Raw genomic sequence first — 14,638 nt, forward strand, 5'->3', positions numbered from 1 at the left:
AACGAGGTTGAATTTTGGCCCACCCGCCTTCTTAATAGCTGTGTAATTCGGGGCAAATTCCTCACCTCTCTCCGCCTGTGTTCTTAACTGTTAAATGGAAAGAATTTCAGTACCCACCTAAGGATTAATAAGTAAATCCGTTTAATAGTAATCTGATAAGTACTTTACCAATAATAGCTAACCAGTGGAAACAACTGTACTTGAACGTGTAAATCAAAGTTGTATCTTTCTGAAAAATAAATTTTAATGTCCAGCATTCCACCCCTTCTCTGGGCCATATCTTAAAGAATTTGAACTAGGTAGAATTTAACATGGTTAGATGACTCCAAATTTCCTTCTGTGGGGATAAATAAGGTGGGTTAGAGGATTATATCAGAGTAACTAGTGTTTGAATATGCCTGTAAACTACAGAAGAAAAACATAGGCTCATAGGTCAAATGATCAAGGCCACTGATTCTCAAGGATTATTTTGGCAGGCTGTAAATTAATGACTGCCCTAAATTCTCTCTCCAGCTAGGGCTTCTCTCCCAAGTTCCATACCCCCAAATTCATAACTGCCTACACTAGGCTTAAAGTAATGTACAGTGACCACCAACAAACTCAGCAATTGGGAAACTGAAATTAAAACTGAACTCCCAGGAATTCCCTGGCAGTCCAGTGGTTAGGACTCCAAGCTCTCCCTTCTCAGGGCCACAGTTCGATCCCTAGTCAGGGAACTAAAATCCCACAAGCCTGCACGGTGCCGCCAAAACAAAAAAACCCTGAACTCTCCCTCCCCACAAATGTCTCCTCATCTTAGTGAAAGACAATCACTGCCCACTTGGGAACAAGGGCCATGACTCCTGTTAGTCCATCCCTCCCTGTTAATCTCCACCTCTCCATCAAATGCGGCTGATTCCACAACCTAATTAGGTCTGGAAGCTGAGCTCTTTGCTCCAGCCTCTTAGTCTTATCTAGTCTATTTTAATACAATTACATAGGATTATAAAAGTACCCCAAAAAAGCACAAAATCCCTAAACTGTTTTCAAAGTAGACCTTATACTAAACCTGAATGGTTCCTGAAAGTTTAAGATTTATTTTTGGGCTTCCCTGGTGGCGCAGTGGTTGAGAGTCCGCCTGCCGATGCAGGGGACACGGGTTCGTGCCCTGATCCGGGAAGATCCCACATGCCGCGGAGCGGCTAGGCCTGTGAGCCATGGCTGCTGAGCCTGCGCGTCCGGAGCCTGTGCTCCCCAACGGGAGAGGCCACAACAGTGAGAGGCCCGTGTACCGCAAAAAAAAAGATTTATTTTTAACGGAGGGAAATAATTTTCTCTGACCATTTCAAACAAAAGGATGTTTATTTAATTTTTCTTAAGTTTTCAGACTTCCATGTTTCATTTGTATTCTGATAGGATCCTTCACAGGCCCGTCCGTACCTGATGGCCCGGATCATCTATTCAATATTTAAAAAGGCAAAAAATAGACAATTTTCTATCCTGTTTTATGCAGTTATTTGAAATTTCTATATACTGCTATGTATTTTTAGAGAACACATGTTAATGTACTACATCTTTAACAAGAGCAAAGCATTAAATTTTAATGATGTTACAGTATCATTCTAGCAAGGTCCTAAATCTTTCAAATTCTGAAGTTTACTTTTTCCATTTTAAAAATAACATATGAGTCATTTTGAAAAAAATTTCTTCATTTCTTAGGCATGGTTACTCATACAGAATCACACTTTAATAACTAAAGTCAAAATGTGCATGGAATATCTATAATCCAGCTGTTTCTGTGCTGGGCTTATGCACATATTCAAACCAACATACTGTGAGATGTTGAATGATATACTCAGGTTTTTTTAAAACCCTTTAGAATAGGGTAGATGTTTTCAAATGCTTCATAGATCTCAGAACGTTCTTTGGCACCTGTAAAGAAATACAAGTTTACATAATCTTTAAAAACAATACTAAAATTTTCTTAAGACTAAAACTTCATTGTCATCTCCAGTTACTTTTAATACAATAACATCTCTTTAGGTGTACCTGAGAAGTGACATTTATTCCTGGTAAAGACAAAAGAATTTGGTGACCACAGCTACATTCCCACAAACACATACCCTAGAGCAGAGTTCTCCAGTATCAGTATGTCTTTAGCCTCCTAGGGCATAGTATGAAATAGGGAATGTTATCTCTCAGTGTGTTATGAACGTGACCACAGAACACGACCTTCATCAGCACCTGTGGGCACTTAGCTACCAGCAAAAGGAACTTCCTTTCATCTACTCATGTCTAGTTAACATGCTGATTCCCTAATACTGACTGAGACAAACTATTCTAAAGTTTTAAATTTCAGTATATGGGAAGGGATTATTAGAGGGGAAAACTGTACCATTGTTACCCTTAAAGTTTCAAGAGCTCTTTAATTATAACTGCTCTAGGAGTTAAAATGGATAAAAACGTGAATTAGACAGTCCCCACCCTTGAAAGAGATTATCAGTCAGCCCTACTCATATCTCTCACCACCAACCACCACTACTAACTTTCCCCTTTCAGAGCTATGCAGGCACATTATGCTAAGGGTTAAGGACTGGTGGTATTTATGTTTATGTGGAACTGTCAGCTAATCGGGAAACTATTATCTGATATTATTGGGCAGGAGGCAAGATTAATGAAAATATAAAAACTATTAGCATGGGGCTTCCCTGGTGGCGCAGTGGTTGAGAGTCCGCCTGCCGATGCAGGGGACACGGGTTCGTGCCCCGGTCTGGGAGGATCCCACATACCGCGGAGCAGCTGGGCCCGTGAGCCATGGCCGCTGGGCCTGCGCGTCCGGAGCCTGTGCTCCGCAATGGGAGGGGCCACGGCAGTGAGAGGCCCGCGTACCGCAAAAAAAAAAAACAAAACAAAACCAAAAAAACTATTAGCATGAAGAAAAATGGAGGTAGTTTAAGTTGGTAAAGACTCGTTCTTGAGAACTATAAACAAGGAGGAAGGCTCAGTGAGAGAGCAGGAATAACCTGTGAGAAGTGGTTATCTGGTTTAAGGATGGGACTAGTGAGAGGGAATTACCAAAACGAGAATCACCAGATTTGAGAAGCAGGTAGAAATCAGGATTCAGAATCCAGGATGAGCTATAATAATTAAAAAAATGGAAAATAGCAAGTGTTGGCAAAGAGACTGAGAAATTGGAACCCTCATACATTGCTGGTGGGAACTTAAAATGGTTCAGCTACTATGGAAAACAGTTTGGCAATTCCTCAAAAATGTTAAAATAAGAATTACCATGTGACCCAGCAATTTCACTCCTGGGTATCTGGGTATATACCCCCCCAGATTGAAAACAAGTACTCAAATAACAGGCATGTAGATGCATATTCATTGCCGCACTATTCATAATAGCCCCAAAGTGGAAACAACCCAGTGTCTACCAACAGATGAATGTATAAATGAATTATGGTAGATACATACAATGTAATATTATACTGCCATAAAAAGGAATCAAGCACTGAACATACTGCAATTGGATGAACCTCAAAAACATTATGCTAAGTGAAAGAAGCCAAACATGAAAGGTCACATATTGTATGATTCTGTTTATATGAAGTCTCCAGAATAGGTAAATTCACAGAGACAGAATGAAGACCGGTGATTGCCAGGGGCTAGGGTGAGGGAGAAATGGGGAAAAACTGCCTAATGATATGGGACTTTATTTTGGAGTAATGGAAACGTTTTGGCACTAGATGCGGTGGTTGCACAACATTCTGAATGAACTAAATGCCCCTCAATTGTTCATTTTAAAATGGTTAAATTTGTGCTATTTGAATTTCACCTCAATAAATTAAAAAAATTTTAAGAATCAAAAATGAAGTACTTATAAGCCTAAAACCGGGGGGTGGGATAGGTAAGGGCAAAAAGTTACTTATTCATTGCCTAAGAATTTACTCTCTGAGTCTCCACCCTCAAAGATGTGGGGTGGGGAGGAAGGTGAATTACTGACATGGTTAACAGAAACTCTGTACCTCTGAGGTAGGAAAAATCCCTTAAGCCTCAGCAAATTTTAATTATAGCACTAAAATTTTAGTTTCTAAAGAGATTGGTTTTGTAGAAACCAAAAAGTGAGTTGGGGAAGCAGTTAAGTAAAACACTACTATAAAAAGATTCTCTGCCTCTGGTTTGATGGACTTTTTCAGCTTCTGGATACATTTGAACACAACAGCTTTAATTGGGAGACAGTGAAGTATAATAAGTATAGCAAACACACACACACATTCACCCAATGCCTCCCTCCCCTAAACTAAGGTTCTTTTTATATTTAATTGAGTAACAGAGTATCTAGGTCCAGCATTTTGGGTAACCATGTACTTCGGGATTTTTTCGTAACACTTAAAAAAAATCATACCTAAGAGCATTACATTCAAGCCCAAAAGAGTATAATGTTCTGGCATCCCCTAGAGAGTAGAAAACACCCATCACCCAAGAGGGAATGGACGTTGAGAGTGATCATTATTTTATATCATAGAAAAACAACTTTAGACACAAAAGGGCTTTAGGGAAATTATCTAGTACAATTTTTTTATTTCCTGTGTGGGAAAATGAGGCCCAAGGAGTTGAAGTTCCCCTGAATCATGAGTATCAGCTATGAGGGAAGACCTCATGTATCCAGTGTTCCTTCCTTTACACCAAAAGTCATCAAATAAACATTGCCAGGAATTGTAAATCCCAATGAGGGGATTCGGTCAATTTAGTGAAATATTTCCTCACTGAAGTATTGGCATAAAAATTTTGAGGAAACCTAAATTGTCCCCATAGTCCTATTAATAATCAATCTATAATCAAACATCCCAATTTGTAGCACCAGACTCTGATTATACATATGACTCTTGTCTTTTAAGCAAAACCTACCAGTCCTTTCCTTCAAGTAATGATGACCACCACTTTGGGGGATAAACACCATTCCTAACTGTGGCAAGTGAGGTAGAAATTCTGTGGCTGGTGCATTGGAGAAAGGACTGGCTTGAGATCAAACCATCTGGGCTCAAATGCAAGGTCTACAACTAACTAGGTTTGAAATCACAGGCAGGTTGCTTAACTTCTGAGTTTCCATTTCCTTACCTATAAATAAGGACAACAGCCTTCTCATAGGGTTACTATAAGGGTTACATGAGCAAGTTTTTGCAAAAAGTCCTTTGCAAACCATAACATTTAACAAGATTTAAGCCATTATTATTGTCCTAGAAGAATGTACTTCAGGATTAGGGATGCTGGGATGGCTGGCCCACGAACACATGGCTTATTATTTGGTTCTGTGAGAACCAGTATCAGGTAATTTGTCTTCTTCACCAGGGCAGGATTTTTGCCAGATGAGGGTTATGTTATATTTGCTTTGGCATCCTCAGCACCTAAAACAGTAATAACTACCTGGTAGGCACCCAAAGTTTCTTAAATATCTATCACCTGTCGATACGGTTTGTAAGCTCATCCCTACCCCTTAGCCAGCCCAAATATGACTTTCCAATACTACTTGGATTTTACAATACTATTCTTATACCAAGTCACAACTACACATCTTAGTTTTCCAAGTGATAGCATACGCGTGTGCATGAAAGTGAAAATCTTACAAATTGCAAAAAACCTCAGCATTTAATCACTCAAGGTATACATTTTACAGTATATACTAAGTCACTATTAGTGGTGAATCCCCAGTAATGATTGACGGGGATATCCTGTTCTGTCTCTGGCCCACTCACTATTAAGTCTTGACATTTTTATGCGGCCCTCTGACCTACTCATTTCCAAGAACCACTGACATCTAACTGATTGACAGTGACCCTTGGTAACAAAGACCCAGCTTCTTCGTCCTTTATGCTGGAAGGAAGTAAGTGTGTGAAGTATTTTTCTAAAGCCTCTTTAAACTTCCTATTCCTATCATCTAGGCAAGGCATGAGAGCAAAATTTCATCTTTTTGAATGCTAGGGAAAAACGAAGAAGAGTGGGAGGTAACAACAGCTAACGTTTCCACCATGTTTACTGTACGCCAGGCCTCGTTCTTCTGCCTCCTCATAACACCTAGCAGGTAGCTTCTATGGGCACCCGTCTTACGTATGTGGAAATCAAGGTGGAGAACAACCTCACCCAAGGTCAACACAGCCAATAAATGGTAAAGCTTGGATTCAAACTAGACAATTGGCTTCCCGAGCTCAGCCTCTTAGCCAGCACACCTGCTGCCTCTCACCACTAAGAGAGTATTTATCATTCCTTAGCTGACAAGGAGGATTAGGAGGAAGGGGGGGGGGGCCCAAAAGACCACACAGGTGTTTTCACAGACATCTAAAGAGCTGGGGGACGGTGAGTACGAGAAGATGGTGGGCTCTGAAGCCAGGCATGTGCAGCATGTATAGCTGTTGACATTGTTAAGGTTACTTGACCTCTCCATTGTCCTCATTTAACAGGTGAGGAGACTGAGACATTAAGTACAGCCTCACAGAGTTAACCAGAACCCACATAAAAGCCCTTACTTATCATAGTGCCTGGCACGAGTGCCCAACCTATCTTAACTCTATTACGTCTCATCTTAGAAGTGAAAGTTGACGTATTTGCTGTTCATTGTATATTGTTGCAGCAGATCCTAGCTATACTATTCATTTTACCATGGTATGAGAAAAAGCATTGGTCCTAAATGTCACATTAGCCATAGAAAAGCAGTACAGACCTGGAAAAGCAGTGTTAAGCTTGACCCAGGTCCCTTTGCTGTTTGCTGTCTGGGACCATGACAAAGTAGGATAGCAGAGCCTCAGCTCACTTAACCATTCATTCAGATGTAGCCTTAGACACGGTGGCTGCAGCTTTGGCACCTCAAGGGAACAAGACAATTTTACAAGGATAAATTATTTTCAAAGACCCTGCAAACGGCATGTGATACAAAAGTTTCAAATTACCACCCATTTGTTCTATGTGCATTGGTGTTCTACAGCTCCTACCTAGGGGAGAGCTGGGATCCACTATTTAATACAGTGAAATTCAAAGTGTGTTTGTAATTTCAGTACTCTAACACTTTCTAGGCAAAAGTTACTTACCCTTGTTGGGACCTTGATTTTAAAACAGCTCTGCAGAGTCTTGCCATGTTGGACTAGACCATGGGAGCCTCTAGGACTCCACTGGATGCTCTACACGACCATCCCCAGCTGAAGTTCTAGAGTCAAGGCCAAAAGGAGGCCTCTTTGGTCCCTTTCCCCACATGTACACCCAAAATTGGGTCCTTGAGTTTTTAACCCACTTGCAGGTGGAAAAAGTCTAGGTAAGTAAGGATAAGGAATAAGGAGCATTTGTCTCTAGGTTTGAAGCAAAAGCAACCTAAGCCATGTTGTTCCAGGTAAAGTACTTTAAGACAATATGGCATAAACAGGGGAAAAAATCTCAACAGATGGTAATTACCCATATTTCAGTAGTAAGACATTGGCTAGCTTTTACTTCACAATACGTATAAGCAGAAATTTGGATTTCAATCAATACATCTCTTTCCGCCTCTCCACAAAAGTGATGATCTATGTCTTACAAGACTGAAGAAATTTAGCTTTGCCTGTTGTTTGGGCTGAACGCATTAACAAATTTTAAGAGAAGTATACTGTATGTTCTTCAGGACTGTGTGTTGACCATCCTTTACTTGTGTGATTTGAAACTTCTAGCAAATGTGCACATGAAAGTTTTTTTTCCTTTTAATTTGGGGTAAGAAAGTTGGTCTGAATTAAGAATATTTAAAGAAACCTGTTCTGGTGTACCTGTAATAGGAACTTAGCCTGTACTTGGCAATTTGCACTTTTAATAAGACAGTTCATAATAATACATAGCACATAGATGAAAGCATCCTTCCAAAGGTCTTGAAGTTTATTCCCTTGAGTAGGGCCTATATTTGCCTCCAATATCTATTCTATTCCATTTACTTTGCAGACTTCTTCCCCTTCCTTCAGAACGTATAGAGGGAAACTTTATGTCAGTCACTAGGAGGTCTTAATTATTCCACACACTATATTGGTGACATCTGAGGAACTGCAGCTTTGCTGTATTCAAAAGGCTCTTAAATTCCGAACAGGCTTTCCCCACTTTGAAGACACATTAGTTACATTTCAGAGAAAAGAAAACTATAAAACTTACTGAGCGTTCTAAAAGAAGACTTAACAACAGATACTCCATGTTTTTGGATGCTGAGTAATAGAAAGTTTCTCAAATTAATTCAGCTAATGCAGAAATCTCAAGCAATATGTTATAAAATTTTAAAGTTTATTTGGAAGAATAAATATTTGAGAGGAGCTAATAAAAGAGAAGTAAACTGGGGATATAAAGAGGGGAATAAAGAGGGGAAACTGGCCCTATCAGATATAGAGACCACTAGAATTAAAGCACATTTATAACCACAATATAGTGTAAATATAATAGGATTATCATAGCATATTTCTGGAGCAAAGGCAGGACTGGAGAACAGACCCATATATAAAAATAAAGGTCAAAAGGAGTCATCACAAATTAATAATGAGGAGAACATGTAGTTTTAAGATGTCTAGCCAGCTGTTTGGGGGTGGGGTATAATCAATTTGGCTCGTACCATATAAACTTGGTATTCATCCTGGTACAGGAGACTAAAATGTGGGAAAAGACAAAATAAGGCAAAAATAGTAAACTTCAGTAGAATGGTATGGAAGAGTCTCCGGGAGAAGCAGAGGAAGATGGCGGAAGAGTAAGACGAGGAGATCACCTTCCTCCCCACAGATACATCAGAAATACATCTACACGTGGAACCGCTCCTATAGAACACCTACTGAACGCTGACAGAAGACCTCAGACCTCCCAAAAGGCAAGAAACTCCCCACGTACCTGGGTAGGGCAAAAGAAAAAAGAACAAACAGAGACAAAAGGATAGGGACGGGACCTGCACTAGTGGGAGGGAGCTGTGGAGGAAAGGTTTCCACACACTAGGAAGCCCCTTCTCGGGCGGAGACTGCGGGTGGCGGAAGGGGGGGGAAGCTTCAGAGCCGCGGAGGAGAGCGCAGCAACAGGGGTGCGGAGGGCAAAGTGGAGAGATTCCCGCACAGAGGATTGGTGCCGACTGGCACTCACCAGCCTGAGAGGCTTGTCTGCTCACCCGTCGGGGCGGCGGGGTCTGGGAGCTGAGGCTCGGGCTTCGGTCGGATCCCAGGGAGAGGACTGGGGTTGGCGGCGTGAACACAGCCTGAAGGGGGCTAGTGCGCCACGGCTGCAGGCTCGCCCCACACTCCGTACCCCTCCCTCCCCCGCGGCCTGAGTGAGCCACAGCCCCTGAATCAGCTGCTCCTTTAACCCCGTCCTGTCTGAGCGAAGAACAGACGCCCTTAGGCGACCTACACGCAGAGGCGGGGCCAAATCCAAGGCTGAGACCCTGGAGCTGTGAGAATAAAGAAGAGGAAGGGAAATCTCTCCCAGCAGCCTCAGGAGCAGCGGATTAAAGCTCCACAATCAACTTGATGTACCTTGCATCTGTGGAATACCTGAATACACAACGAATCGTCCCAAATTGAGGAGGTGGACTTTGGGAGCAAGATATATTATTTTTCCCCCTTTTCTTCTTTTTGTGAGTATGTATGTGTATGCTTCTGTGTGAGATTTTGTCTGTATATCTTTGCTTTCACCATTTGTCCTAGGGTTCTGTACGTTCATTTATTTTTTCTTTAAAAATTTTTTTCTTAATTATTTTTTATTTTAATAAATTTTATTTTATCTTACTTTATTTTATTTTATCCTATTTCTTTCTTTTTTTCTATTTTTTCTCCCTTTTATTCTGAGCCGTGTGGATGAAAGGCTCTTGGTGCTCCAGCCAGGTGTCAGGGCTGTGCCTTTGAGGTGGGAGAGCCAACTTCAGGACACTGGTCCACAAGAGACCTCCCAGCTCCCCGTAATATCAAAGGGCGAAAATCTCCCAGAGATCTCCATCTCAATACCAAGACCCAGCTCCACTCAACGACCAGCAAGCTACAGTGCTGGATACCCTATGCCAAACAACTAGCAAGACAGGAACACAACCCCATCCATTAGCAGAGAGGCTGCCTAAAATCATAATAAGGCCACAGAGACCCCAAAACACACCAGCAGACGTGGACCTGCCCACCAGAAAGACAAGATCCAGCCTCATCCACCAGATCACAGGCACTAGTCCCCTCCACCAGGAAACCTACACAATCCACTGAACCAACCTTAGCCACGGGGGACAGACACCAAAAACAACGGGAACTACGAACCTGCAGCCTGCAAAAAGAAGACCCCAAACACAGTAAGATAAGCAAAATGAGAAGACAGCAAAACACACAGCAGATGAAGGAGCAAGGTAAAAACCCACCAGACCTAACAAATGAAGAGGAAATAGGCAGTCTACCTGAAAAAGAATTCAGAATAATGATAGTAAAGATGATCCAAAATCTTGGAAATAGAATAGAGAAAATGCAAGAAACATGTAACAAGGACCTAGAAAAACTAAAGAGGAAACAAGCAGTGATGAACAACACAATAAATGAAATTAAAAATACTCTAGAAGGGATCAACAGCAGGATAACTGAGGCAGAAGAATGGATAAGTGACCTGGAAGATCAAATAGTGGAAATAACTACTGCAGAGCAGAATAAGGAAAAGAGTCTCAACCACTTACTTCAAGAATTTTAAAAACCTTCTTTATGTAAAAATAAGTCACCTGGAAAAAGTCACAAATAAAGTAATTACTTTCGATATTATGGTGAACTCATACAAATCCTTTGTGAAAATAAAAACAAAAATAAACAAATGGGACCTAATTAAAAGCTTGTGCACATCAAAGGAAACCATAAACAAAACGAAAAGACAACCCACAGAATGGGAGAAAATATTGCAAACAAAGCGACCGACAAGGGATTAATCTCCAAAACATACAAACAGCTCATGCAGCTCTATGTCAAAAAAAACAAACAACCCAATCAAAAAATGGGCAGAAGATCTAAACAGACATTTCTCCAAAGAACACATACAGATGGCTAAAAGCACATAAAAAGATGCTCAACATCACTAATTATCAGAGAAATGCAAATCGAAACTACAATGAAGTATCACCTCACACCGGTCAGAATGGCCATCATCAAAGTCTACAAACAATAAATGCTGGAGAGGGTGTGGAGACAAGTGAGCCCTCATACACTGTTGGTGGGAATGTAAATTGGTACAACCACTATGGAGAACAGTATGGAGGTTCCTTAAACTAAAAATAGAACTACCATATGACCCAGCAATCCCACTCCTGGGCATATATCCAGAGAAAACCATAATTAAAAAAGATAATGTACCCCCCCAATGTTCACTGCAGCACTATTTACAATAGCCAAGACATGGAAGCAACCTAAATGTCCATTGACAGATGAATGGATAAAGATGACGTAGTACAGGGCTTCCCTGGTGGCGCAGTGGTTGGGAGTCCGCCTGCTGATGCAGGGGACGCGGGTTCGTGCCCTGGTCCAGGAGGATCCCGCATGCCGCGGAGCGGCTGGGCCCATGAGCCACGGCCAATGAGCCTGCACATCCGGAGCCTGTGCTCCGCAATGGGAGAGGCCACGGCAGTGAGAGGCCCGCGTACCGCAAAAAAAAAAAGATGACATAGTACATAAATACAATGGAGTATTACTCAGCCATAAAAAAGAATGAAATAATGCCATTTGAAGCAACATGGATGGACCTAGAGATTATCATACTAAGTGAAGTAAGTCAGACAGAAAAGGACAAATATCATATGATAACACTCATATGTAGAATCTAATTTTACAAAAATGATACAAATGAACTTATTTACAAAACAGAAACAGACTTACAGATATCAAAAACAAACTTATGGTTACCAAAGGGGAAACGTGGGGGGTAGGGATAAATCAGGAGCTTGGGATGAACATATGCACATTACTATACATAAGATAGATAACCAACAAGGACCTATGGTTTAGCACAAGGAACTCTACTCAATATTCTGTGATATCCTATATGAGAAAAGAATCTGAAAAAGAATGAGTATATGTATATGTATAACTGAATCACTTTGCTGTACACCTGAAACTAACACAACATTGTAAAACAACTATACTCCAATAAATTTTTTTTAATTTAAAAATTAAAACAATAAAGAAATTTAAAAAAAAACTAAGTAGACAAGAAAGGAATAAGTTATGTACATACTATTTACAAAAGATAAATTGCGGGCCTCCCTGGTGGCGCAGTGGTTGAGAGTCCGCCTGCCGATGCAGGGGATACGGGTTCGTGCCCCGGTCTGGGAGGATCCCATATGCCGCGGAGCGGCTGGGCCCGTGAGCCATGGCCGCTGGGCCTGCGCATCCGGAGCCTGTGCTCCGCAACGGGGGAGGCCACAACAGTGAGAGGCCCGCATACCGCAAAAAAAAAAAAAAAAAAAAAAAAAAAGATAAATTGCTATTTACAGGATATGTTGAAAAGTGATCAATTTCTAGTTCTGAGTACCAGTGAGGTTAAAGCAGTGAGATCACTTTCACTTATGTAGTTAAAGTTTTCTTTTGTACATTTTTGTTTTGAATGCTGATGAGGTTCGTAAAAGACACTTAAGAAACATTGCTGGTAGGAATGTAAATATGATATAGGAGAACTGTATTGTATTGATATAACCCTTTTTAAAACAATTTAGTAATTTGTACTAAGAACCTTAAAAATGGTCCAATCCTTAAACAAAAGTTCCATTTCTGAGCAGTTACACTAATAAAATGATCCCACACAGAAAAAGAGCGAAAGTTTTGTGTCATTTATAAGCAGCAAAGAAAGAACATATAGACAGCTGACAATGGGAGAATAAGTTTGACGCAACAGCATGTTAGAATGGAGGTCGGGAAACTTGGGTCTGCTGGCCAAACCTAGTCTGCTGCCTGATTTTTGTATAGCCTGTGAGCTAAGACTGATTTTTATATTTTAAATGATTGGGGGAATAAAAAAAGAAGAAGAGGAAGAAAATTACTTGATAATGTAAATTAAACGAATTACATTAAAATCACACCTCAGAGCCTTTTCCTTTACGTGATGTCTACAGCTACTTTCACAATAAAATGACAGGGTTCAGTTGTTGTGACAGAGACTCTACTGCCCATAAAACCTAAAACATTTAGTATTTAGCCCTTTGCAGAAAAAGATTTGTTGACCCTTCCGTTGGAACACTGTTCAGCCGTTAAAAGCCTTCATTAAAAGTTTGTAACAATGAGTTAAGCTACATTTGTTATAATGTTAAACGGCAGGATGTAAAGATGCATATACATATCAAAGTGACATAAAAACATGGAAAAAAGTTATATTGTTTGACTATTGGGACCAATTGATGATGCTATCTTTCTTTCTACTTTTCATTTTTTTCCAGGTATTCTAAAATACCAAGAATTGCTTTATAATAGTGCACAAAGCTATTTAAAAGGTAAAGCAAAGCACACACATAGCTACTGAATTTTATGAAAGTCAGAATCTTAGAACTTACCTGTCAACACAACTTTTCCAGATACAAAGATAAGCAACACAATTCGTGGTTTTACCATTCTGTAAATAAGGCCAGGAAACAGTTCAGGTTCATAACTGTTAAGATATAAAAGAAAAACGTTAAAAATAGCACTATTCAACTACTTTCTCATAATATTCGAGACCCAGTACGCAAAAGCAGTTTTCAAAAGCTGTTTTACCAAAAACCTTTTGACCATCTTGACAAAAGCAGTCTTGAGTGGCCTAGGTAATTTCTGTGGCAGTCAAGAACAGAATTCATTTTTGGTCATAATATTTTTCCAAGTGAAAGTCAGTTCACTTGGAAATGAAATTAAAATTAGAAATTAAGCTATAGATCAAGGTAATTTAGGACATCAGATCTAATGTTTTAAGATCTTGTTAGTTAAATGTTCTCCATCTGTCAAAAAAAGTCTATCAATAAAAATACATAATCCATTTTCCAAATTTTCCAAGTTCTACAATAATGAGCACATTTTGTATGTATTTATAAACTGCAAAAGTTAACATTTTTAGTGGATAGAACCTAAAAAAATTTCTAGACCACTGTAATTTGTCTTTGGACAGATGCTGTATAAAGAAAGAAAACTAAACCATCCCAAGTTTTAAAAATTCAGGATTTGTTCCTATACATAGTAACTCACTCATGTTTACTATTAAATGTAAGCTGGTATCTCTGAGGAACAAAGGGTGACTGGGCTAAGAACTGCTTCCCCACACTCCACCACAGAGAAGAGGAGAGATTCCTAGAAAGGCCTGAGAAGCTTACAAAAAAGAAGTCAGTAGTTAAGAAGAAGCTGATGAAATAAAACTATTCTCAAAACAATGGCTAATGGAGATATAAGAAAATGAAGAAATCTGAGAAATGGAGCACTGTATATAATACACATGAATTTTTGCACTTAAAGGGTGAATCCAGGTCGCATAGAAAAACTCCATTCCATTCTAAAATGAAAAAGACCCATACCACAGCAGATGTGAAACTTCTTATTGGCACCAGCAAGATGTATCACAGTGGTGAGGCTACCTATCTGAAGGATGTGGAGGTCATTACGGGTGGACATGTCTTCCTGGGGCCTCACTCTATCTTACTGCAGAAAGCCTGTCAGGACTTCTACCC

At 40.1% G+C, this 14,638-nt stretch overlaps 1 protein-coding gene across 1 annotated transcript in view; it reads right to left on the reverse strand.

Annotated features, from left to right (window-relative positions):
• Nucleotides 1-1,834: 1,834 nt before the first annotated feature.
• TBPL2 (TATA-box binding protein like 2) overlaps nt 1,835-14,638 on the reverse strand; it is a gene marked incomplete at both ends in the record, with an annotated part of 33,447 nt that continues 20,643 nt past the window's right edge. The window contains 2 exons of the mRNA XM_082618452.1: nt 1,835-1,911; nt 13,502-13,596. Of these exons, the coding sequence (XP_082474578.1) occupies nt 1,835-1,911; nt 13,502-13,596 (172 nt within the window). The remainder of the gene's footprint in view (nt 1,912-13,501; nt 13,597-14,638) is intronic.

The sequence above is a fragment of the Mesoplodon mirus genome, assembly GCF_964341445.2.
Source record: "Mesoplodon mirus genome assembly, chromosome: 4".
NCBI classification, from domain to species: Eukaryota; Metazoa; Chordata; class Mammalia; order Artiodactyla; family Ziphiidae; genus Mesoplodon; species Mesoplodon mirus.